At 42.3% G+C, this 26,033-nt stretch overlaps 2 protein-coding genes across 17 annotated transcripts in view; one reads left to right on the top strand and one right to left on the bottom strand.

Moving 5' to 3' along the window:
• Positions 1–26,033, bottom strand: part of LOC133465744 (dedicator of cytokinesis protein 6-like) — a 31,326-nt gene that overhangs the window by 4,053 nt on the left and 1,240 nt on the right. Inside the window, exons 2-46 of one of the 16 annotated variants that reach the window (XM_061748811.1) lie at positions 24,531–24,618; positions 23,864–24,042; positions 23,622–23,690; positions 23,380–23,506; positions 22,062–22,274; positions 20,985–21,070; positions 20,840–20,906; positions 20,466–20,615; positions 20,220–20,300; positions 19,869–20,025; positions 19,656–19,786; positions 18,507–18,600; positions 18,250–18,412; positions 15,200–15,317; positions 14,511–14,581; positions 14,262–14,400; positions 14,062–14,163; positions 13,884–13,970; positions 12,083–12,314; positions 11,797–11,961; positions 11,512–11,687; positions 10,925–11,176; positions 10,171–10,257; positions 9,883–9,978; positions 9,667–9,807; positions 9,432–9,545; positions 9,170–9,340; positions 8,318–8,457; positions 8,057–8,226; positions 7,801–7,946; positions 7,504–7,686; positions 7,293–7,419; positions 7,114–7,198; positions 5,893–5,989; positions 5,685–5,819; positions 5,410–5,562; positions 5,151–5,309; positions 4,957–5,057; positions 4,673–4,880; positions 4,451–4,594; positions 4,188–4,319; positions 4,088–4,102; positions 3,698–3,823; positions 3,537–3,626; positions 1,960–2,196 (exon numbers count right to left, since the gene is read on the bottom strand). In XM_061748811.1, coding sequence (XP_061604795.1) covers positions 1,960–2,196; positions 3,537–3,626; positions 3,698–3,823; positions 4,088–4,102; positions 4,188–4,319; positions 4,451–4,594; positions 4,673–4,880; positions 4,957–5,057; positions 5,151–5,309; positions 5,410–5,562; positions 5,685–5,819; positions 5,893–5,989; positions 7,114–7,198; positions 7,293–7,419; positions 7,504–7,686; positions 7,801–7,946; positions 8,057–8,226; positions 8,318–8,457; positions 9,170–9,340; positions 9,432–9,545; positions 9,667–9,807; positions 9,883–9,978; positions 10,171–10,257; positions 10,925–11,176; positions 11,512–11,687; positions 11,797–11,961; positions 12,083–12,314; positions 13,884–13,970; positions 14,062–14,163; positions 14,262–14,400; positions 14,511–14,581; positions 15,200–15,317; positions 18,250–18,412; positions 18,507–18,600; positions 19,656–19,786; positions 19,869–20,025; positions 20,220–20,300; positions 20,466–20,615; positions 20,840–20,906; positions 20,985–21,070; positions 22,062–22,274; positions 23,380–23,506; positions 23,622–23,690; positions 23,864–24,042; positions 24,531–24,618 — 6,004 coding nt within the window. Of the gene's footprint in view, positions 1–1,959; positions 2,197–3,536; positions 3,627–3,697; positions 3,831–4,087; positions 4,103–4,187; positions 4,320–4,450; positions 4,595–4,672; positions 4,881–4,956; positions 5,058–5,150; positions 5,310–5,409; positions 5,563–5,684; positions 5,820–5,892; positions 5,990–7,113; positions 7,199–7,292; positions 7,420–7,503; positions 7,687–7,800; positions 7,947–8,056; positions 8,227–8,317; positions 8,458–9,169; positions 9,341–9,431; positions 9,546–9,666; positions 9,808–9,882; positions 9,979–10,170; positions 10,262–10,924; positions 11,177–11,511; positions 11,688–11,796; positions 11,962–12,082; positions 12,315–13,883; positions 13,971–14,061; positions 14,164–14,261; positions 14,401–14,510; positions 14,582–15,199; positions 15,318–18,249; positions 18,413–18,506; positions 18,601–19,655; positions 19,787–19,868; positions 20,026–20,219; positions 20,301–20,465; positions 20,616–20,839; positions 20,907–20,984; positions 21,071–22,061; positions 22,275–23,379; positions 23,507–23,621; positions 23,691–23,863; positions 24,043–24,530; positions 24,619–26,033 lie in introns of those variants that run through there. The other 15 variants (XM_061748813.1, XM_061748812.1, XM_061748815.1 and 12 more) reach the window with 15 other exon arrangements.
• Positions 16,017–17,995, top strand: angptl8 (angiopoietin like 8). The gene is made up of 4 exons (XM_061748825.1): positions 16,017–16,322; positions 17,461–17,610; positions 17,714–17,824; positions 17,897–17,995. The coding sequence occupies exons 1-4, from the start codon at positions 16,017–16,019 to the stop codon at positions 17,909–17,911; spliced, it is 582 nt and encodes a 193-aa protein (XP_061604809.1). The 3' UTR covers positions 17,912–17,995.

The raw sequence follows: 26,033 nt of genomic DNA, 5'->3' as shown, positions 1-26,033 counted from the left end.
TTGTCAATGTGCATGTCCTCTCCTGTGTATCTCCTGATTCTGATTCTGATTAAAATACTAAATTGAGTAAACAAAAAGGTGTCAAAGTTTTTTATATCCTCTTTGATATACTGATGTGCTTCTATTTGAATTCAAAAGATTTATTACAAATACCACGCATAAAACATTTAGACATGAACCTTTATCTCACAGGGCTGAGTGTAGGTTACTGTATGAACACATTTGTTATGAGTTCTAAAAAATACATGATATTAACCTTGTGGGGTGATCATAGTCAGCCACATCCTCCCATCACCCGAAACAGCAGCGTCACCCACGATCGCAGCATCACCCACGATCGCAGCGATTCTCTCCTCGAACGGGGTGAGGCCCTCCTCTTCTGCCTTTTTTGGGCCACACTTTGGCGGTTGGCAGCTGTCCTCCTCTTCACATCCACCTTAATGTCTGACCACTTCTTTTTTAGTTCAGCGTGTGCGCACTATTCTGTCTCCACAGCATTGACAGCCGCACACGCGCCGTCCCATTCACACCTCTTTCGCGTGTTGTTAATGCCATAGGACAGCGTGCCAAAGAGGATTTTCTTACGTGCCTCCACTTCATTGAGCAACTTCAGATTCAGAAAAAATATTTTTCTTCATTACCTTGCTCATTTTCCTTTTTTTCTGATCATGCAGAGATCGGCGTCTTAGGTGCACGGTTCATTTAAATATGATTTGCATATTCAAATGTGGGAGTGGACATGGAGGAGTCGGCTACTCCAACATGTGCGCCAATTTCCGCGTTGATTGGAATGTACGAAGGAAATGTGCTTGGATTCATGAGTACGCAGAGTTTCATACATCTGAATATTTTTGTGTGTATGACGTTTTCTGGATTTGAGCGTACGCCATGTTTTAGGAGGAAATCCACGCAAGTCTTTGTACATGAGGCCCCAGGTGTTTTAAGTTGAAGTATAAGACAGTTCTTGACTGCTTTAACAGCTTGGTGCTGCCGTGTGAATGTGCATTGAAAGTGATTGGAAACGTACAGGAGTTTAATTATCGGAATGAAAGATGTACGAGAAAATAAACGGACTGCATGTCCAACTGTCAAGTTTGTGTCAGACCCAAACAGCGCGTGAATTAATAAACCCCAGTGCAGCATAGCAATGACTTAAAGCAGCCTCTGCAGAAGAATTGAAATGCATATCGCTGCTCAGAAGGAGTCCTCACATCTCCAAAACCATCACCTCTTAGTGAAGCTAAAAACAGCGTCTTTATTAAGCCATTAATATTGCAACTTCAAAGAGAGCAAGCCATTTTCAACACTTCAATAATTTTTAAAAATAACGGACCGGCGTGGGAACTGACCAAGATTTGTGAAAAATGATAAAATGTACTAAAATTCTGACATAGGAGGTTGCGGTTCAACGTCAGCGATATGAAGGCGTATACATTATAAAATGGGCCCCTGCTATTATTGGGGGATAGGAACTGGGCCAGATGCCGCAAATAGCGAAAATCCATGGATAATTGCCCATTAATGAAAAAAAATAATTCCCCAAAAATGTTTTACCACCCCCTCCCCGTCCAAAAATTCTTGAATCAGGAGGGATAAACAGCCAATGAGTGTTAAATTAAATACAATTGTAAAAAAAAAAAAAAAAAAAAGGTCATCAATGAAAACTATTTGAAACTATATCCGCAAATAGGCAGCTGCTGACCTGCGAGTGTGTGGGGGTCGACTGTATATATAGTACTGATGAATTATGTTACTTTACACATTGAGTCCTGTATTACCATTTTTGAATGTGTGTTATGTGGAGAACAAGCATATTCAGCTCTGCTATGAGTATCTCTCCAGCACTTTGAATGTATAAAAGTAGCTCACAGAAGATAAATGTAGTCGACCCCTGCTGTAGAAGACTAGCGACTATAGATCCTACAGTTTGGCAGACCAAGCCCAACGACCGACACCTACCTCCTCCTTGTGAATGACGTTTACACGCGTCTTGATGTAGGGGAACGCGTGTGATGCCGTCAGGATGGTTTTACGCTTGTACTGCTCGTGGAGGTCTCCGTGGGCGCGGCCGTCCAGTGTGAAGGGCGTGCAGTACATGAAGGTGCGCAGGTTGTAGTTCTTGTCGAAGTAGGTGATTCTTTCCTTCAGTTCGTAGGTGTCAAAGAAAGGCTCGACATAGGTGATCTGGAGATAGGCCTGAACAGAAGATAAGTGATCAGTCGCATCCTTGACAACACAGGTTAAGTCCATGAGCGGAAAACGTTCTCTTTCTGCGAGCTAAATGGCTATAAAATAACCTACAATAAACTCTAAGACCCGCCTTCCTCCCACATTCCAGAAACAATAATGTAAGGTTAATTGAAGACTCCAAATTTTCCATATGTGTGAATGTGAGTGTGAATGGTTATTTGTCTATATGTGCCCTGCGATTGGCTGGCTGCCGGCACAGGGTGCACAGTGCCTGTTGTCCAAAAGTCAGCTAAGATAGGCTCCAGGGCGTGCCTCTTATAAGTACAAGCTGTATAGAAAATGGATGGATTGAGACATTCAAACTCTTGGACCGAGCAAAAGTTTAGAAAACCTTTCTAAATCAATAGTACGAGAATGTCAAAACTTTTGACTGACTGATAACTTTAAACTGGATTATCTGTGAGGTTTGTTTTAAAATAGTTTTTAAATTTTTATTTTTTATAAATAACATTTTGAGTTATTATTGAGTTATACCTTGACTCACATGAAGATTTCAGATTTTCAGTCATTCAATTCAAAAAGGGAAACTCAAAAAATTCATTAAAAACGGAAGCATTCTTTTCAAAGGCCAATTCTTACCAAATTTATGTATAAAAAATATTTTATAATTTTTTTCTTATATAATGTCTGTGTCAATTTTCAGTCATCCGAGTCACAATAATTCACAAAAGTTGAATTGAGGCAACTGGACTTGTTCTTGTTTGTTGAAACAAGAACAAGTGCAGTTGCCTTGATTCAACCTTTGCAGATTTTTTATGTTATATTCTAATTTGATGGTGAATTTGTCTTGTTCTTTTTTTAACTGTAAGTGACTATCATCAAAATGACAAACAAAAATCATGAAATAATTGACTGAATCTATATTAAATTTGAGTTTCACTTTTTGAATTGAACTACAGTACTGAAATAGGTTTCCACAATATTCTAATTTAATGACATCCACCTGTATCAAAGTCCACATAGAAGCCAGATAACAAACTAAATCAAATGAATGTGTTACAGTCCCACATATTCAAGTTTTGTTTTGTTTTTTAAATTTCAGCCGCCCACACAATGGAGGCTTTTTATCATGGGCATGGGGGTAACTTTTTCCCGATCAAGGTCCAATGAATCCCGCCCAAAATAAATGCAGGAAATATACGATGCAATCGTCAAACCAATGTGAACTGCTATAAGTATTTGTGCGTTAAATGTTTTGGTGATTTTTCTCACAATTCCGTTTCGTTTTTAAAATCACCGAAGGTTGCGCACCTCTGGAGCAACCCCTGATGAGCAGCCTGTGTTACCTTGTTGGCATCCAGTTTGCTTTTGTCCACCGGGTTGGAGTCCTTGATTATTTCAACCACCTCGTCCCCATACCTCTCAGAGTAGAACTCCTGCGTGCCAGAGAGATTACTCTTTAGTATCTATAAATCCTCTCAATCGGTTTCTCTAGTGATGGACGTGCCTCAAGTCTGTGAGAGATCTCAGCCAGCTTGGTGATTGATGGCTCTTTGTAGACAAATTCCTGTTCATCCAGGTCCCCAAAATGAGAGCCATAGAAACCCACCCGGAAGTAGGTGCCAAACATCCTCTGAACACTGGGGGCGTTGGGGAGGGTAATGAGTCACATTTATTCAAGATTTGAAAAAAATAATACAAGTGAAGGCATCTCATGTCACTCACCCGTCAATCAAACAGTTGGCAGTACGAAACCAAGCAATTACAAAGAAAGAGAATGTCAATAGAAAATAAATGACCAGGCAAAGCATTTTTTACACACAATAAAGTACTGCTATTCTCATTTAAATATTTAAACATTCTGAATACCATTACATTTTTAAAATTAAACCATTACCTCCCATCCTGAACTCTGCAAGAGATTAAAATAAAAATAATAAGAACACGAGAAGATTCTGAAGTTATATATTTTTTTTGGAAGTGATGCTGCAGCTTACTTGGTTGTAAACTTTGTTGAAGGCGTCCTGCAGCTTCCCGTGGACCGTAGCCAGCTTTTTGAAGTCTCGGTTGGCTTCATGGATGGGTAATAGAATCTTGTACACCTCATTTATGGCCTCGTACATGGCAGCCTGGATTTGAAGCACAAAAGGAAGTTCACGGTTGGACTCATGCGGCCCTTTGGCCGTATTAATATTGCGGCCATGTGCTGTGTTAACACAGCCTGGCCAGCCAGTCTGTCCTTAGAGAATGCTAGTCGCACCATGTTAAAAGAGGCAGCTGCTTGCTCCAGGAGGCCCACCAGGCCTGATTCACTGAAGTATTTTCCAGCACAAATACCCTCCTCCTCTGGTGATAGGACATCATCTGATACAGCTGACTCCTCCAGCACGTTGGAGGAAATATTCTATGGGTGGGTAGAAAAACATGAAATCAGAGTGAGCGCCGCCTTATGGGCGGGGGGGGGGGGTCACAATTATCTCACTTTCCTAGCACTGACTTGAAAGGTGACACAGCCAATAGGCAAGTAGCGGCAATCCTCCAACATGTTGAGGTATTCTGCTACCAAAGCGGCGCTGTGGACAAGACAGTGAGCCGCCTCGGCGTGGTTCCCTCTTTCAGAGTGCTTGCCTGCCATGTTCTGAAGCCACGTGAGGCGCAGGTCTGGGGAGTTTTGGTAGCCTTTTGCAATCCTGGAGCGATCAAGTGTAAAATTAACACCAGAAAAAAAAGAGAAGTTTGATTTGAGTTAGATGTATATCACATTACCTGTACATCAGGTCAATGAGCATTTCAGGATCCTGCTGATGTTCCTTCATTTTCACAGTGTCTGTGAGAATCATGTGGAGGTTGAACACCAGATCTTGAACCTTGAAAAAAGAGCAATAATTCCCACAATCACAATTCATGTGATGTGTGTCACCAAGCAGTAGAGTGCTCAAAAGATTAGTGGTTATCCATACCTGTTCTGGAAAGGGGGTGTCACGCAGCTCCACATCCTCCTCGGCGTAAGTCAGGATGGTCTTGAGAGACCGGCGGAGATGTTCCTCGTTGAAGTTTTGCGAGGTTCCCACCAACGAGGACAGCGACATTGTAACCTGCATCTTTACTCGGGCAAAATTCTGCTCCAAAGACAGAAAGGACACAGGTTGTGTCTAATTCCACAGACATATCTATGCATAAATGTTGTGTTGGCTTAGGATCAGCAGCATCTATACTTACATTTCCTATCTCAAAGTTTTGCCTCATGAGCAGGTAAAGCGAGGCAGAGGCGTGACTTCTGACAGAGGCGATGCTGCTGCTGCAGTGGCGCAGCAGACGAAGGCACAGGTCGGCACAAAGCTCCGTGTCCTCTTCAAACAACATCTCTGGAAACTTAACACAAACCAACACTCCTTTTGCTACGATGTATTATCTATTAATTTGCAGCTATAAATGCAGTTAAAATATTTGTTTTAACTAACAATAATAGACTGCCGAGCACATGCAGTACATACCTTGAAGACGAGAGCTCTCTGTGTCGTAAAGCAGTGTTGCAGGAAGAGGGCGCTCTGGTTTCCTGCCATGCTGTGGAGAAGAACTCTCAGCACACCACCTAACACGCTTTCCTTCAGCTCTGATGCCACTACAGTCTATAAAAGGAAATGAAAGACATTAATATCATCATATCATGTGACGTTAAAGGATAATTGAAGGTCAATTTACCTTGACTACAATCTCCAGTGTATCTAGTACTATCAGAGATGCCTCTGTAGATAGGTTTCCATCTACCAAAGACTCCTGCTCCACCTCAGCCTTAGTCCTGGTTTGAAGTATAAGTACAAATGATCAGTACTTAGAAATGTATTCTGTGAATGAATGTGTATCGGAATGACAAAAAAAAGTTTCCCTTGGTGGTTGGTCCGCTAAAGACGAGCCCTTCACCTGTCAATCAAATATAAGTTGACGTTCGCTGTAGTCAACTATTTGCTCAATAACGTGCCACTGAGGTTATGCTTAATAAACAGGTAACGTCCCAGTGTGTGTTAATTGGGGACTAACACGAACAACAAATCAGAGCGTAGCTCTGATGTTTTAAACGACATCGCCGCCATGGAACGAGCTGTTAAGCTCCTTAACTCGTTAACTCGCAGGCTAGTCATTAGCTCCCAAGCTAGCTCATGAACACAAAAAACAGTTAACTTTCCCTTTTATGTCTGTGTTGTGTGAATGTAGGCATTGCCCATGGAGCAAAGCTATGGAGTATTGGACAGAACCAACACCGGCAAGAGTGTACCGGTCAGCCGGCGTTCCATGAGCCCACTAGCGGCTAATGACACAGCAGTCCGACTCCCTCACTGTGTGTTCCGTGTGCCGGCTCACCACAACAATGACAATTTATCGAGTACGGAAAAACTATCGTTTCCATTTTGTTTATCGAACGATAAGACGATATAGTAAAATATTGCAACAGGCCTACAAATAAACAAACAGGTAAACAAATAGACACAGTAGCACTTTACAAAAACGGTTGAAGTCAATAAACTCATTTTGTGGTATTTAAACACAAAAATAAAGTAAGGGAATATCAGCGAACAGTAACAGCAAAGAAGACTACACGGGCTATTAGTAGCTGCATTGTGAGAGAGGCAAAAAACAAATTTCATTTTGACTGTGTGGTTGAGGTGTATTGAAGGACCGCAAACAAAACAGAACATGTCAAACATAGCTGAAAAAAAATCAATCAATTAAGCCTAACAACAACAAGATAGCGACAAAGCAATCCTTTCATTTCCTTGGCCTGAGTACAAAAACAGCAAATGGTTGAGTTTTTCAAAAAATAGGAGGATATGGTTCCCCTAAAAATGTGCAACTATGCAAATGTAGAGCCATAAATGTGGGTACTCGCTATTATTTGTTGTCAATGTATGCAAAGAGCAAACATACTTGTCGACCCTGTCTGTGTTTTGTCTCCAGTGAGTGACGTTTTTTCTCCACCTGACGTTTTCCTGGCTGCCATAGGGACTCCTCTCTACATGCGTAAACACATCGCAATTTCCATGAACACACTCCATAAACATACCTGACACATGCATACTGTGCTGTACTCTCACGCTATCTTTTACCTCGGCAACGGCGCACCATCTCCTGACGAGCACCTATGGTACCGAGAATGGCCTCCTCCAGACGGGCCTTCATGTCCTGAGACTTCTTAAACGTCAGGCTGTTGATCCTCTCCAGAGCCTTCTTGCCCTGTGAGCACAAGAAATCAGAGGAATTAAGCATCTGGATGTAGTGACGTGGGAATTCAGTCATTGTAGTTCGCTTCTTGTAAACCTTGTATTCAAAGCAGGAGATGCAGAGATGCAAAAGATCCAACAGGCGGTTGATTTGCTGCACTGACAGATCTGATACCCAGCGCTCCAGGAGAGCAGCGTCTGCATTCTTCAGCACCCAAAGGAAGCACACCAGGAGAGTTCGGCTGCACTCGGCAGACAGAGAGCTGCCCTGACGCCCGGCCTGGGGAAGACAGTGTAGTAACCGAATTAAAGTGAAGATTTCCTCAAAGAAGCATGTGAAAATAATAGAACTGCAAATGTGGTTTTACAAGAGACGTCTGTAGTGTAGTCTCACCACTGTGGGAATTGCAAACGGGTTAACCTTGGCATGCGGCAATGGGGAGCCGGCAATCGCCATGGCAACAGACTGACTGATAGTGCTGCTACCGTCTATGTCAGCATCGTTGGCGTGGGCATGGCGGACTCGAGACGGCGTGGAGTCTGCAAAGAAATGAGAAAAGCTCTCTCAGGTGCCGTACTGCTGGCAATAAAGCTTGTGAATCTTGAGGAGGTGGACATTTTGAACAGATCTCCAAAAAGCGGTTGCTGACCCGAAAAGTCATGAAGCTGATGCAGGGCCTCCGTGACGATGGGGAGGAGGGGCAGGTACAGCTGAGCGACGTGAGCTCTGACTTGAGGGTCGCTGTAGCGCGGATCGGAATCGTGGCTGCACAGCAGGGAGTGAACTGCGCAAATAGCTTTTTTATGAAGGAAAAAAACCCTGCAGGGGTTAAAAAAAAAGAAAAACATGTAATATTCAAGCTACACATAAATAATAATTGCTCTTGATGAGGCAACAAATCATAGGCTACCCTTCTCCTTCAGGATCAAGTATGAGCGCCAGCTCAATGAGCAGCAGGCCAGACAGGAAGTGCTGTTGCCGAAATGGGACAGAGAGCTCAAACATGGTCGCCACGCCTTGGTCTTGCACCATATTGGAAAATGCTGAACTCTGCACATACAACACCAAGGCAAAAATGAGAGGAGAGCAAACATGACAGATAAATATTATCATTTAACACACTCAGTCATTTGATAGAGATATTTTAGAGATCCAAAACGAGAGCTGTTTTGATCGAAACAGTCTGAGATATGGGTTTAATTTGTTCCGGGACGACGCTCATAACTCAAAACACTCGTATCGCAAATTATTTTTCCCTATCAAAATGAATGGAAATAACAATCCGTTCCAGCCTCCCCAAAACATTAAACGGCAAAAAATGTTTGTGATGTATTTTTTTAATATGAAAAATAGCACTCTATAATATTCTACTTTATGAAAACATCCAGTAATGACATAATTAAATACAATGTAGAGAAATTAAACTGTTTTGACCACATTTTTTGCTTCAATTTAATGGACATTGTGCTGCGCCATCTGGTGTGTGCCTTATCCAACTGGGGGCAGTGTAATACAGACATACAGAAATATTGTACATGGAGACGGTCTCAGCTCCTCTGTACGTCAGTAATATTAGTCGTTCTCCGCAGAGGATAAAGAAAATATGCCTGTAAGTATTGTTATTATTACCTATCTACATGTGTTGCTCCTAATAACATTGCACCCAAAATACATCTTTCTGTACCAGTCTCCAAAACGCCGATATTTGTCAAGGCAAAGATTTTGATCCTACATTAGGTGCAGGTGTACCTAATTCAAATACCTGTGAGGTGGTGGAGGACGTGGAGGGGGAAGGCGACGCCGGAGGGCTGAGAGTGGAGCAAGGCAGGTTGAGGACAACGTAGTGCTCGTGACTGCAAATGATTCGCATAAAGTCCATCCGCAGAGCATTCAGAGAGCTAGGGTTCGGTGTCATGTGCAACTTGTTGCCAATCTAAGATACAAGGTTGTTTCAAAAGCGCTATGACTAAAGGCATGGGCGCATCTGTATTGAAATACAACAGCGAGGCGCAACAGGTACCCACCTGTTTGTAGTAGGAGCGGATGAGGTTGAACACAAAGCCTCGGTCCATGAGAGACAACAGATCATTGAGGAAGAAGGCCAGACTGCTATTTAACCTCTCCACAAGCTCCACATCCTGACCGTGAAGAAACAAAGAAAAAAAATAAATAAATAAATAAAAATGGGATAGATGGATAAACAATGCTAAAACATACGTTTGCAAGTTTATTTTGCTAGATTAACTCTGTCCTTTCTACCTTGTGGTATCGGCTGGCAATGTCTGCACTGATGGCACAGACAAGCGCAGCAATGTCATCCACAAAGCGGTCTGGGAAGCGCTGCCGCCGGGGAATGTCCAATTTCGAAGTGAGGAACAAATGCTGCGCCATGCTTTTTGTCTGCAAACAACAGAAGGTCTGTGATAATGTCACTTTCCCTCTGCGGGAAGAACGCCATCTCAAATGTTTGCCGACCATGAGCTGGAAGAAGAACCAGGCCTGCTGCAGTGCCGCTTCCCTCACACTGCTGGTGCTGACGACCCACTGTAGAGCCAGCTCTTCGTGGAGCAGCTAGACATTGATCGAGACATAGCAGGTTTTAGAGAACGTAAGGATAAACCTAATGAGCGGAATTCATGCCCAACAAAAAATACTAAATTAATTAGAACAGGCGTGTAAAGAATGATAATGAGGATTGTTAATCAAATAAAGAGTTGATGAAACACAAAGACTTGATGAATTGGTTTGGTAGACGCATTTTACCTTTTTTGTAAACTGCCTCGCAGGGACCAAAAATGAGGCCACGCTGTCCAGAATGGCAGACATGCGATTGTTGCTGCGATCGGTTGCCTAACTTGGCGTGATGGTGAGGTGAACACACACACACACATATATATATACATATATATATATATATATATATACACACACACACACACACACACACACATATACATACATACATACATACACATACAGATACAGATGAGGACAAAGTGGGTGTGACAAATGGAACTACACGTGTGACATGCAAGAATGCAAAAAGCAGTTCGGGAAGCAACAGAGAAATAATGACAAAAGCAGGTGGGATGCAGCATGCAGAATGAGAAGCAACCTGTGGAGCACAGAGATAGGAAAGGATTGCTAAGAGATAATCCACCAAATTAAGGGCTGCACGAAAAATCTAAGAACACTTGTTTGTTTTTGCTAACAGATGAGAGCCCCTCTAAATCCTCTGTCTTAGCTATGCCTACATGTCATGACTAAAAGGGCAGAACATTAGGGAACATCAATGCAGGATGTGTACACACCATACATGATATTATTTGATCAATCCGTTCATGTGGTTCTACATCATCTATGATATAAAATCTAAAAAAAAAAAAAATCAAAAATTCTATAAAAAAAAAAAAAAAAAATCTAAAATCTAAAAATCTAAAAAAAAAATCTAAAGGAGTCGTGCAGCTCTAAACCGCAATGGAAGCGGGTGGTGGGAAGGTCGAGCGAGCTTCTGCACCTGCTTGAGCTCACAGTTGGAGTTGGGGTTCCGACGTAGTACAGCCCTGGAGCCCCCGGGGGCACAAGCCGAGTTTACCCAGGAGTGGGAGCGATCAATGCCCTGACACAAGAATACACACGCACAGACACACGCAGACAGTGTGGCAGGAGGCAAGGACACAGTGAATAATTGTTTGGTAATTGCCATAAAAGCGAAAATTGGAGAACAATAGCAACTGAAAGCAAGGAAGGGGGGAAACAAAGACTGGAGCTACACAAACACAGAGAAGCACAAAGCGTAATTGACATTAAATGACGTAATTCAACATAATTGCTAACTGACTCTGCTGGAAAGAATTAAGGCAAAGCAGAACAGTAATTGCAGAATTCCAAAAACAGCCAGTGAAAATGACACACCAACATAAAATGTATCTTGGTTTTCTTTTAAATATATAAAGAATACATTATGACAACCAAGAAATGAGTCATAGACAGTCAAAACAATCTATGGGACAGAAAATAAAAGTGAAAATGAATCAATAAATGGGGGAAAAAAAGGCTTAACATGAGTCATCAAGAATTATTGACCAAATAAAAGTAAGGTACCTTGCTGCCGATTATCCTTTGCACTTCTTCGTCAGGAGAAACCGGAGTGCTGGCCAAGTCGGGGTCTGAGTTGCTTATACTTTTTGAGCGAGCAAGGTTAAGGCTGCTGGGGCGGCCCGTCGCTCTGGAGAAGGTGGCGTACTGCAACGGCATCTCATAGGATAGAGTGCCAGCTGCTGGCGGAAATGGCGGGAAAAGACGTGTCACTTGGCTGATGTAAACGAGCAGAAAAGTTTTGTCCAATGATATGACTCTTATTTTTCTTTCTTGGATTTAACAGTTTACTTGGCGGCAGCATTGCTGGCTCAGCAGTTGGCAGGCGGAAGCAGTAATAAATGTAGGACGCCAGCAGGTTGTTGCGTCCATGCTGGTCCTGGTTGCCCTCCAGATTCTTGTGGATCTGGTTGACCAAAAGAGCCATGGCTTCAAAGGCAGCGCGGCCAAGATTTACTGCGGACGAGCCAAGAACAATAATTATTGTCGCGGTGGGATAAATTGCACACATGGCTCACGAGGAAACAAAAATCAACTAAAGCTGTGGTACCAGAGTTCAATGTTAACACGCACTCACCAATTTGACCTGCAATGACCGGAGGGTAGATGATAAGCTGAATGAGTTTGTTGAGCAGCTGGTGTAGGAACCTAACGTAGGTGTCCAGCAGTGCTCCCCTCAGTGCGGCCATGCTGGCCTTCAGCTCGCCTTCCATGTTGGCCTCGGTGATGATGACGTCCTTGAGGCGGAAGGGGAAGGTGTACTCCTCCAGCACGTAGACTAAAGTAAAGAACTTGTCCAGGTGGGGGTCCTGGGGGATATATTACTATTTAGATATTATAGAAGGCACGCATTTAAATAGTGTACATCTCACTTAAATTTTCTTTGGATTTATAATCATTTTCACATTAAGACTAGACTAGCAAATTAAGACTTCCATTGCTCGGTGCTACCTTTGTGTTTTTACTGAGCATATGACAATAAACATCTTACATTGTTTTATATCCAGAACATACGTGACAGTTTTATTTGTTGTATGTGTATCGTTGTCCTTAAAACCTCAACAATTTTGACAAATGTATCATTTGTTTTGCCTAAAGCAGGTGTGAAACTTTTTTCCCAGTAGGGTCCATTTTTTATTTCGAGGGCCATACTAAAGGGAGGAAAAATATGACGAAATGATCCAACGAACCACACAGACTAAGGAAATTAATCCAAATAAGGAAATTAATCCAAAATCATAAATACAAGGAAATTTTTTAATTGGATTTCTCCCCCCCCCCCCCCCCAGTATGGAGCCATCTGGCCCTAAGGCAAAACTGCTGTTGGCTTAATATCCGTACATGTGTGGATCCGTGGTTGCGATGGGCATTAGTTATTTAATTAAAACATTTTTTTTTGACAGAAGCAGAACAATGCGCTGATGGATGTGCTGATCCATCTCAGAGTTCTGACGTTAGGGGTGCAGATTTAGGCTTGAGTTACCTCCAGGTACTCCTGCTTCCTCATATGTCCAAAAAGCACACGTTAGGTTCAATGAAGACTCAAAATTGGCCATAAGTGCGAATGTGAGTGTGAATGCTTGTCTGTCTATATGTACCCTGAGATTGACAGGTGACCAGTCCAGTGTGTACCCCACCTCTTACCCAAATTTGTGGCCCTAATGAGGACAAGCACTATAGAAAATGGATGGATGATGCAAATAAAATCAAGCAAATATGTTATGATGAGCATTTGGGGGCTAAAGGATTTTTTTAAATAACAGTTCTTTGAGGTTTTATTTTTAGAAATGTATGGCAGGCTGGATCAAATCCTCTAGCAGGTTGTTGTTCTCTCAACATGGGGGTAAAATCCCCACTAAGTAGAGCAACGGCACTCAACAATTGTGCTTTCACCCACTTGTGTATGAGAATGCATTTTTTTTTAAAAATTAAAACAAATCCAGGAAATGTCATATCATGGACCACATCATCATTAAGTTTAACACTTAATCTGCAATTGACAAAGCTATTACTGAGGATAGCGATACTGTATCTCGATGATTTATAGATGCCTTAAGTATACGTTATGTGGAAAACAATTTCTACTCAACCTATCATTTAATATTTGACGTAGGAGGCGGCAAGAGGAGAAACAAAACACTAAGAAGATTACAATTCTGAGAGCAAATGCTCCTTTTCAATAAACAAATGGAAATTGTGACACCCACTCTCATTTGCTGGCAATAAGCACTCATCATAATTTAAAGGATTCAAACAAGAGTCGCACTCAGTTCTACTGCCAACTTCCCACTACAGAGCTGACTAGAAACCCCATGCATGTTTCATACTCACAGACAAGTAAAAACAGAAACAGAAAGGTAAAAGTGATATTTGTGTACCTGTGTGTGCACTGAGGACATTGCTGTCACCTCCACGTTGAACACACCTTTGTGATTATCCACCCACTTCATGCCTGGCAGCTGAACCTGCCAGAGTGACACGCGACCCATTTAACTCAGTCAAGTTGCATACTGAGCGTTCGCGGTGATATTTGTTATTCTTGTCAAACACACTCACATCGGGGGTGAGCACAGAGTAGCTGGGCGGGGGCTTCTCTACAGAGACGGGCAAACTGAAAGAGCCCGTGCGCAGTCGTCCGTGGTGCATTAAAGGGATCCACTGCGGGCGGAAAGAGAAGGAGATCCGTTTCTTACTGACGGCCAGGCTAAGGAGGGAACCATCAAACAGTACAGTGAGTCTGGGTTGAGGTTTCTCACAGTGTAGCCCACAGGAGTCTCAAGAGGAGTGTTCTGTTTGGTCTGGCAGCTGATGTGGTAAAAGGTAAAGAGAAGATGGTGGTTGTCTGTGAGGTTGGCAGGAATTTTCAGCTTCATCTCCTCGTAGAACTCAGGAGACCTGAGGGAAGGAGGGGGAAGTTAAATACTCAGCTTAGCCAAGGAACTCTGAAGGGAATTCAACAAGCGTGAGGAGGGGAGTTTAAGAAACAGGAAGGAAAGGCATTATACTTGTTGTGGTAGATGATGGGGGTGAATGCCTCTTTCATGAACTCAGCACAACTCGACTTCCCAAAGATGACCTGCACAAACACACAACAGTAGAATACTTTTAAAGATCAATAGATGGCACACATCACACAGCATCAGCAACCAAATCGCTCAATATCAATACATGCTCTATTTTAACTCACAATGTCAGAAAAGTATAAATGTGTTTAATTTTGTGGGTGTAGTTTGAAGTGGTGTAAATCTGCAATGCATGACACTGGGGAGGTCTTTCTAATGCATTGTCTTTTAGCTAAATATGGTAACCAAAATATAGAAAATCTCATTAGTGTCCATAACTGTGTGAAAAGGGAGTTTATACCTGCACTTCCCAGTTTATTATATCGGGTAGAGCTAAAACAACAACCCACCAACAAAGTAGGTTCTCACACAGGCTTAAAATGGCGCATACTTAGAAGGGACACAGCTTGTCTTCTAAGTATAGGGGTTTCAATTCAAGTTTGTGTGCCAAGTAAACTAATCCATCTTCACACAGCTTACTAAACGTCATTAAACTTTCCTTCATGCCACCTTCTTTCCCCACTTTGAAGCTCTTCCAGTAAAGACGTGTATATGATATTGCATTGCCCTCCAGCTGTCTTTTGCGATGGGAATTTCATTCTCTCATGTCGACGAGAAAGGCGGTGACTCACCGGCAAAGCTTGGCTGGGGTCCTCTGCCGCCATGAACTGAACTTTCACGGCGATGTTCCTCACCGAGCCCTGGCGGCTGCTGAAGTTCAGACTTTGTGGGTAAACGTAGAGCAGGTTCCTGACAGGCAAAAATGGGACAGATGGCAAAGCTGTAATTTAATTAAATTAATATTTTGTACAGAGAGGTGTAGCAAAACACTGATTGAATACTTATATTCAGCAAAACACACAGCAGTAGTGTGACCTAGAATTGACTGTGCTTAGTGAAAGTGACCGTACCCTGGCCACTTCAAACATTAGAGGTAACTTCTGGCCATATTTTGAAACAGCTGATTTTGAGTCGTCCCCCCCCCCCTCTCCCCGCCCCTCCCCTCACATAAGTGTTTACTGACCCTGCAGCTACACATTAATTTCAAATTAGATATCCTAAATATCATCTTGTGAATCAAAAATAAAAGTGTAAAATTTCAAATATATGTCACATTTTCAACCCAACCCAATGCGAGCGGTTTCATTTTAAGGAAGGTCATTAAGACCAAGGTCAAGACCTTGGAACAGACAACAACTGAGCTAATGTTTGACCAATTCTTGCATGTACACATCAAATATAAGGCTCGCTAGCTGCCCTCATACTTCACCTTCCAGTCGGTATCCCAGTGAGACACATCCACAATTGCTGAATTGTTTATTGTACTGGTTGTCTTACTTTGAAATCAGGACATTGTCCCTGAGCGGGGGGAAAATCACCACCTTTTGATCGACAAAGTGAAACAAGATAAAGCTACACTGAGTCTGCCGGCGACTGCTATCAAACGGGATGATCTGGAGCCTGTGCTTGCTTTATTTGGCCGGGAGTCTCGGAGCCGTTCACCCAGGTCCCGTCAAGCGGCCGCAAAAGACAGCGAACAGCGTCGCCCCACAGGAGGACGTCAACGTGCTCATGTTTGGCGTCATTCAGTTGGGCGAGTCCCTCAACGATTTGTACGAAAGCACCGAAAGCAAGCTGACTAAAATACTGCACACTTTGAAGCAGCGCGAGGGTGCTCTCATGCAGATTGGTGAGCAGACGGCGCAGGCCGCTGAGGTGGAGAGACAGATTAAGGGAGTGATACAGCTGCTGCAGGTAAGGAAACATGAGATGCTGTGCGTGCCGTTACAGTAAATGATCGTTATCACATGGGACTAGGCACAGCAGCATGTCACAAAAGATAAAACCAGATCATGGACATGTATATCTGAAAACCGATGAGACAAAGTCCTTTTACCGCCTCTTGAACTTGTGTTTTGGCAACTTGGTTTTCCTCTGTAAAAGAAGAAATTAGCTTCACTTTTTTATTTAAAAAAATTAGCTGACACTTTTTTAGGTGTACATACCCAATTTAATGAGATCAAATATAAAAGCATAGAAACGCTACCTTTACATAGATAATGGATAAGAGATAAGTCTAATAATGCGGTTAAACAATTTAGCTACTGAAATCGGTTGGTGAGCTGCTCAGGGTGTTCCACACCTCTTACCCCAAGTCACCTGGGATAGTTCTCCAGGTCACCTGCGACTCTAATGAGGATAAGCTTTAAAGAAAACAGATGGACATTATTTAGCTGTATGAATGGGGTTAAAGAGTAGAAACAATTCTTGACAGACAATAAATAGGGTTGCAAAATTGGCAACGTTTCTTGGCAATTAACAGGAATTTACTGGGATAAGCCAGGAGTTTTCTAAATTGAAGGTTGGCTATCAATAGCAAACTTAAATAAGGTTTAAGAAAATACATTTTAGATGCTATTGAAACCACACCCCCCCATAGGAAATGTCCATCACTCAATCACATGCACAGATGATTTCTACAATCTAGACTTTTTCATTTAAGATTTTGGGTCTTTGTTAACATTTTTTTAATGGGGGTGTATTGTTGATTTTTCAATGAGTTGGGTCTGGGGGATAAGTAATATTTAACTCAACATTCATGTTTTTGTTCTTCAATAGAAGAATGATTTCATTAAAAACAAAAAATTATACTTACAAATGTCTGCTTATGACAAAACAAAACGTTTATATTTATGCTTGAATAGGATACCAAAATTCCAGAGCATAACTACAGCTCTTGGATGTTTGTCATTTGATTGCGAAGGTGTACCTAATGTTGTGACTGTTGAGTGTATGGATCCAACTCTGTGGACGTGCATGGAAGTAACCTTGCAGTTTCACAAGGACCAATCTGGGCGATTGAGGATAATACGTGCAGATGCTCTTTTGATAGGATCAGACCTTCAAGCAAGAGATTCAGACCAAGATGAGAGAGGGTCAGCTGGCTAACATTGAGCGGGAAGAGGCGGTTCTTCAGACAAAAGTAAAAAGCTTAGAGGCCTATCTCAACGGTACATTCCCCACTAGCATCAAAGAGCTGCAGGTAAGCTGAACTTTTCCTGTCACACTTTTGACAGCTTTTTGTAAGTAGGGCGGGACTCACTGCAAGGCTTATCTGTTATCTTTATTGGCTTCACTGATTTCAGGAGCGAGCTGCCTTGAATGCCAGTATCTTGAAAGGTCTGTTGCATTTGACCCAGTTTCAAAAGCAGAAGATTGACAAGCACGCTGAGCAGCTCTCCACGCTGCAGAGGATGGTGAGTCCCAACATAATCACATTGTCATTAGGCTTCAGTTGGTTTCATTTTGTTTCGTTTCCCTTCTTCCAGAGTGAAGCGCTATGAAATTTCAAAGGATGATCGACGTCATCAGCACTGAACCATCACAGCACTCCTTTTCACCAGTTAAATGCTATCTATACATGGCACACTATTATGTTGTTTGTTGTTGTTGTTTCTCATGCAACGCTACAGTAAGTATTTTGCTTGCTTTACTGTATAGTCACATTTAATTATTAAAAGTGTTATATTTAAATTATTTGTATTTTCATTGGTACAAAAAGAGGATTTTAATAAAATGTGTTAAACTGAGAATTTCTTTCCCACACACACACACAAAAACTAAATAATTAAAATGATCGACTGTTTAACTACAACAGGGAATGTGGTACGGCAATGCACACCTGTAGGTGGTATGCGGTGCATACACATAGCGAGCAGGGAATTCCAGCACTTCTTTGGTGGGGCGAACCCGCAGGTCGGGATAGGGCTTCACGTGGAGCAGCTCGGGTGACAGACAGTAATGAGGAGAGTCCGGCGCCGGGGAGATGTCGATTTTTAACTGGGCTGTGGTGCAAAAGAAGTGAGAGACAGAAAAATGAGACCTCGTTCACTGAATAAATTCAAGGAATAATTGCATAAAAGCTACTTTAAAGTTCACCTGTGACAGGCCTTAGTCGCCGCAGAACAGACGACGGTCTGCGCATGTCTGCCAGAAACTTGTATAAATCTTCGTCACTCAGCCTGTCTCCCTCCTTCATTAAGCATCACAATTGGGACTCAGGGTGGAGCAATGGCAAAAAACAACTACAATGATGGTGGTGGTGCTAAAAGCAATCTTTTTAAATTATTGACAAATATGTAATAATCCTTACATGATTGTATTACACATTTGCATTTTTTTTTTTTTTTTTTACTGTAATGTCTTAAGAATGGACATCCAATACAAGTCGCTCAGTACAGAGGACCCTCCAACAGAGTTATGTCCTGAATTTGTATCCAAGCGGGAATTACTAATAGGGCTAAGTAATTCCGGGACCTTTTAAAGTTGGAAACTTTCCTCTGGAATTAACTGATTTGAAGGGAAAAAAACACACATTTCCAAAATTGAAGGTTGGAGTTTACCAGTAAACTTAAATATAGTTGGGGGGGGAATTATTTTACTATAATCCTGACTAAAACAATCTGATTTCATGTAAGTGAATGAGTGACCCAACTTTGTTTTTCAAGCTAAGAGCCTGTATTAATTTTTTTAACTTTGTACGGAGACAAAATTTGAGGTAGGAGCAAGCTTCGGCTATACTGCCGCTTGAGTGAAGTGATTTTTTTTTTTTTTACCATTAAGGTACTGTAATGCTATCTATATAAAGCTATCTATTTTATACAGAGGTCTACTTGTGATTTATGACAAAATATTTATATTCATGCTTGAATGTGATACCAGCTTAATCTCCCTTTGAAATTTACTGGAAACTTTACAGAAATCACCTTCCAACCATCACTATCCTACACTAACACAGAGGTAAAGTCATAAAAATGGTAAAATATTTGTATAAAAAACTCTTCTAGGCCATAAATATAAAACAATCCAATGAAAAACACTAAGTACGGCAGTAACTGAGCATTGCCTCTTGTGCCGTATGATGTGTATTCTTACACCGTTGCGCAAACCAGTTAATTGCGTGATGTTCACAACCTTGAAATGTTCCGACATTTCAAGGTTGTCGTAAAACGTGGACCTCCTGTAAAAATTCATGGAAAAAAATTATTATTACATTGCAGTATGCGTCAAGTAATCTAAATATTCAACCTGTTTAAAAAAGTTAGTGACGGTCAGCGTTGCCGGACGGAAAGTGGCAAAGTTGCACATGTCGTCGCCAACACTCATCCGCTCGAATCCCTTCTTCTTCCTCTCGTTCCACGTGCCGTGGCCTTTGCGCTCTGGCAGCAGGGGGAGAAGTCAGATGATGATGAAACCACATATTTGATATTCGAGCCCATCACCTAAAGTCTGGTGCAGTACCAGAGTCGGAGTCGGGGTCCAAGCGGTCCAGACCTCCCACGCTACTGACGATGTTGAAAAGGTGAATGGCCGTCCAGGCAAAAGGCATGCGGAAGCAGCCAAGACGACTACAAGACTGCTCTGCCTGCAATCGCAGTTTCTCCAGCTTCTCTTTGTGCTGTAGTCAGACAGACGTAGTCATTACATCACAAACAATTTAAAGCGATGCAATAAAAACCCTACAATATTTGCAAAGGTCAGTCAGTTGGTAAATATTGCATCCAGACACACATAATTGAGCAATTGGGACGGTAAAAGCGTTCCAATGTGCATTCCGGCTGCAGGTCATGATCACTGTGAAGCATCCATTACCTTAGAAGAGTCAGATTCTTTCATGACCATGTAGGGTTCACAGCACTCTCCGATGTCTCCTTGCTGAAGAACCTTCTCAAGCTGCAAGAGGAGAAGCATTCATATTAAGCACTTACGGCCAATGTCATTGGGAGAGGCACTTCAAACGGCTCACAAAAGAGCACATCAGCTCACTTAAGAGCCAATGAAGGAATCATCAGCATTGATTCGCATTACTCTGCATAATTATTTTTTTTTCCCCAATACCTTAATGACCAAGAAGATATCAGCGGACGGGTATGTGATTGAGAAAATGGCCGAGCGAGCCAGAGTGGAAATGGCGATGTGAGGTGTGTGGGGCTTCAGAAGGCCTTTCATCTGATCAGAGTTCAGGTCGAAGTAGAAATTCTCAGAAATCTGTCAGGGGAAGAGGGGATCCAGATACGCGGGAATGGTTGCAGGGAAGATGGGAAAACAGGAATGAAAATGCGCACTGAGGAGATGTAATTGAGTTCTGACTTAGTGATGTAAACCACAAGGTCATTTAGGACATTTTAAGGCAGGGCCAAATTCAATAAGGCCAGTATGAGCTCAGTGTTTTACTGAATTAATGCAATTCTAATGATAAAATACAATTATACCTTTTTCTTTTCCTTGACATCATACAAAGCAAGCGATCCAAATATTGGTTCGATTTCTATCTCAAATCTGAAATAAATAAATATGACGGTTAGACTCTTTATTAAATAACGTCGGTGAAGCTGCCGGACTGCAAATGTCACTCACTTGAGAGAGAGACACTTGACCATGATTCTCTGGCCACAGTGTTCTTTGGGTACTTCGGGGACGGAGCAGCGCTCCACGGCCTCGTCCTGCCATACACACGCACACAGACGTCATGGCAACGTGTCATGGCAGCAGACAGATGATGTGTACACATATTAAAAAGGGAGAGAGAGTGGTTGGAAGGAGAAAAAGAGAACACAGTGGAAAGCAAACAGTGGAATTACAATACGAGCAATGGGCCCCAGCCCCATATACAGACACACATCTAAAACTAGAATATCTTACAAAGGTTCATTTATTTCAGTAGTTTATTTTAAAAAGTGAAACTCATTATAGATACTTTTCAGAAGGCCAATTGCTATCTTCCATTTTAAAAAGCACCTTGATTGTTTCTGAAGTAACATTCTAATTACTTTGGTTTGGCGTGGTCGCTTCAGAGAGCATCGTTGTCGGGCGCGCACATTACAGAGAGAATGTGGAAGAGTGAGGGCATTAAAAAAATAATAATAATAAAAAAATAAAGAAAAGTCTGACGGATATATTTTTGTGGGTCAAACATGTTCTGTAGTTATGTGTAGGCATAAGAAAGATGCTAGACAAAGTAGCATCCATTTTTCCAGGCCGTTGCAGTGTTACTTGTGTGAGAGTTGAGCAGGGCGTGGTTTCATACAAATGACAAACCCACAGTGTTTAGGAGTGCCGAGAATGGCTTTGATTTAAAGCCTCATTTTATATACTTGGCGATACTTATTCAAATTTGACAGGACTGTTAACAGCACTATTCTCTGTGGTATGTCAAATTAAGAAGATTAATTTTCGCTTTACAGAGACTTTAAGGTGTGCACGAAATTCAAATTTATTGAAATGCACCTGTATAATTTATAATCACTAGGGTTCTTGCTCTTGCATGCACCATAATCCATCAAAAAATTAAAACCACCGACTGAGAATTGTTGCTGTTTATTTCTGTCGAGTCAGCTACCATAATCATTTTGCGTTGGCAAAATCAGAAGGGTTATCGCTTCGAAAAATATGTTCCTCAGGATCAATGACCCAAAAGTCAACAATGACACAAACCTCGTCGGGGGGCGGGTAGAGGCCCAGAAGGTCCCTGTGGCGCCCCTGCAGGCGAGCCTCTGTGTTGCGGCAGTCCATGTCCTCGGGCCCCGTGCGCTCCAGCACGGATGGCAGGAGCACGTCGGGGGCGGAGTTCTTCAGGTCAAAGATACTGGAGGCCCAGCTGCCCCGCGGCGTCTCGTCGATGGAAGCGGACCGCCGCTTTGCGTCCTCCTGATCCATGAGATGTGGGGGAGGGAGAAAGGTGAAATGTATTGTTGTTTCTGCTCAAGAATTCACTGCAGATGTTGTTGAAAGATGAAGTGAACAATGTGCTCGGGCTCCAATTTCCTTTCCTTTATCCAGCCACAAATTAGTCAGGTCATGTGACCAATACGTATGTCACATCATAGTATATAGTATGTCACATCATTAGGTACACCTGCACAATCCAGTGAGAGCTGGCTGAAAAAAATCTGCCTTTGTTTTGTAGATAACAGATGCAGGATAGGATCCGTCATCTGCCAACTGTTTAAGATATTTTGGGTTACATGTGCTATAAAAATAAGCTATTGAGCAGAGCAACCAGGTTCCAATAATAAATTCCCATTCCCATGCTAGTTTTCCTCATGCTCGACGGGAAACATGTTTTCTATTTAGGGAGTTGTAAACCAAATGCACAGTGTCTTCAAAAGCCAACTACTAAATGTAAATGTTCGAACAGCCACATCCCCAATGGGAGCGACGTCCCTGCTATCATGTCAAAGTCAAAAGGTAAGAAGAGCTGCATCAGGTTTTGCTGGATGCTCAGATTAGTGTCAGATAACAACCTTAGCTTTTGTTAAGAATTACATACTTCTGTGGTTCTCCAACTTTTTACACCAAAAAAGACTTAGCTCTCCAAGTAACACTATCATGACCAACATTAAAATACAGCAACATAATAGGCCTAAGTGTTCATCAAAAATGAAAAAGAATCTTTTCGTAAAAAGTATATTTATTATTGTACGTTTGTTTGAACATTAACAGAAATAGGGTATGTAAATCCTGCTATAATTCTTGACCTTTGAGATAGTTTCACAAAAACGTATCACAGATATGTTCTTAAGACACCTGGAAATTGTTTTACATTGTTGGGGGGGAACAATGTCTGCTTTAAAGCATTTCAAAATTGTGAATGCTTATATTTGTAAAGGCATAGTTTTTTTTGGATAAAGCTCTTGAATTGGATCACTTGTATTAGATCTCATTAGATTGTGCAAGTGTAGCTAATGAAGTGACAGGTGTATGTCTAACGTGCCACTGCTTGTGTTTGCACTTCAGGCTGGCTGTCAGCTACCTGGTCCTCTTGGCGCTCAGCGGCGGCGGCTTCATCCAGTTCAAAGTTCTGTTTGAGCAGGCCTCGTTGCCTCTCCCGCTGTCGCTCTGAGCTGTGCGGGCTCTGTGTGGTGCTATAGCGCTGATATCTAACAAGGGGAGAGGAAGCGAAGATTACCCTGGTGACAACTGAACAGGGCTGAAAAGGCACTGCAGACTATTAAAACACAGCATTCAACTGGTTGCTGTGCATCTGGCGCTTACTTTCTCTGAATAACAAGCCAGTCATCTGTGTAGACGGCCAAGGCATCTCTCACTCTGGGATCCAGTGCGCTGCGTAAGAAAAACATATCAATATTTAAGCAGAGCGTGCCTTTGATATTTATGGTTCCTTCAATGTCACAAACAGAAACGTTTTTGTTCCAATACCTACATTTGTCCCCCACTACAATAAAAATAACTCCCTAAAGTGAAAAATAGGAGATGTGGGAGTGTAGTGTGCTTACTCTTCCTCCTCAGGCAGCGGAGGCTCCAGCGTGGTACACTCCTTGTCCATGTGGTGGAGCTCCAGGTCGTCCTGGGGGAACTCCATGAGCTGTCTGAGGGGGCCGGGCTCCACCCCGGGAGCGTGACTGCTCACATATTCCTCAAAATCCACCGGTTCCACTACCTCCGTCAGGGGTAACTGTAGAGGAGAGGGGGAAAGGGGAGGTCAGCCAAGTGTCTATAAATCACATGAACAAAACTAATGTCAAAATGACTCTGGATTATCTCATTTTCCCTTGCAGTCCGCGATGAATAAACCATGTCTATTCCGTAAACTATGTCTGGTGTGTTCACCCATGAATGTCGCGTTCATTAAGAAAATGTGTCACCCTTCCATCATTTACAAAGATATTTCTATAAACATGGTATCTTACGTAAGTACCCTCATTCTGCATTATCCCAACGTGCATCCGTCCGTGCAAAAAGCTAATCAAACAACAAGGCTCATGCAGGCATATCCTCTCTTTATATATAATAAAAAAAATTAAAAAAGCTTCATTTACATACGGTCATAGCACATTTTTAGTCTTTCTCTCTGAACTACAATTCCCAAAGCTCCACCCATTGACTCACTAATTGCAGCTTTTAAAACCAGAGGTAAACAAAGTTAAATATGGGGTGACTCACGGGATGGTGGACGGTTCCTCGCTTTTTGGACATGAGGGGCGAGCCGTACTCTCTGGACACTTGCTTCCGAACCTCTGCGGCGACGGTCCTGAGAAGGGAGAAACATAAGGGATGAACATTTGTAAACATTACTCCCATAAAAATATGGCCACACTCTGTCCTACTGCTATGGTGTCCAGCTGAATGTGGAAATCATGCAGTTACCGTCGTCCTCCTTACCCACTCACGGCGGAACGCTAACGACGCGGCGTACTCAATTACGCTCACATGAACCAAAATGTTGATGTGCATAATAATTTGTTAAAATCTCCACTATGGACACCTCTGGACAACATTATTCTCATCTATCTATCAATTCAGGAGGTCCTCAGTCCAAAACAGAATTCCGTTCATACGGCAGCAAAATAACACAAATTAGTACACGTCGGAACATGTTGTAGTTTATTGCTAACCTATGCTAATACAGAAATAAAGCCAGAATTAAGATAAATATGAAAATCACTGAGGTAACTGAGTGTGCCTTCTTGGGCTGTGTGACCCAGTATTCTGACCCTGCTGTGTAAACTAGTTCAATGCGCGCCTCCGTAACCTTGAGACATGGAATGACAGGGCCATCGTAAACTGAGGAATTCCTAAATAATACTTAATAATTCATACCTACATGGTTAATTAAGGACATTTTGTGAAAGTGAATCTAAGTGTCCTGCTTGGTTAAAGCAAGCCTAGACTTAAAAAAAAAAAAAAGTACTGTTTGAGGTAAGGTGTTTGAATTCAAGTGGAAGAAGGATCATGCATTTAACTGAGGCCTGGCATCTATTTGAACAGAGGCCAAAATTTTAAGCATTATTATATTTTCTCGTAGCTAACACATGCGCAAGACTGATAAAAACATTATTTAATGCTCCAAGACAGCAAAACTATTGGACTATTGGTTTTAAAATTATAATCCAAGGGACCCTTCCAATTCTTTCCTCTGAAAGCTTTGATGCTGTCTCTCTTCTGCCTTCTGTCAGTTTTGACGAGATGATGCTCGGCCAACAGCTATTGTCAATGGACATTCAGACGCATCTCACAAAAAAGGAGGTGAGCTGGCTTACGGGCACAGACCCAGAGCTCCGTCTCGTCTCTTTGACGGAGTAACGGCAAATGAGAGGCTTAAAGAGGGGGGAAAAAACAACCTCACCACAATCCTCTCAGACAGCAAGCAGCTGCTACTAGAAAGTCAGCAATTGGCAGTTTGTGTCACGCGGACAGCTGCAAACGAGAAGCCTTGTGATTACATAGATATGGCTCATATGTTAACCAATCTATTCCCACCACTTCAGTTTTTGAGCTTTCAGCTATTCGTTCATTCATTTTCTATAGGGATTGTGCTCATTTGGTTCACGGCTGAGCTGGAGCAGACCCCAGCTGACTTTGGGTGAGAGGTGGCGTACACCCTGGACTGGTCGCTTGCCAATAGGGGCACAAACAACCATTCACACTCACATGCACACATATGGG

This window comes from Phyllopteryx taeniolatus, chromosome 16 (assembly GCF_024500385.1).
Source record: "Phyllopteryx taeniolatus isolate TA_2022b chromosome 16, UOR_Ptae_1.2, whole genome shotgun sequence".
NCBI classification, from domain to species: domain Eukaryota; kingdom Metazoa; phylum Chordata; class Actinopteri; order Syngnathiformes; family Syngnathidae; genus Phyllopteryx; species Phyllopteryx taeniolatus.
Note: the sequence above shows the minus strand (reverse complement) of the source record. Positions and strands in the feature narration are given on the sequence as shown.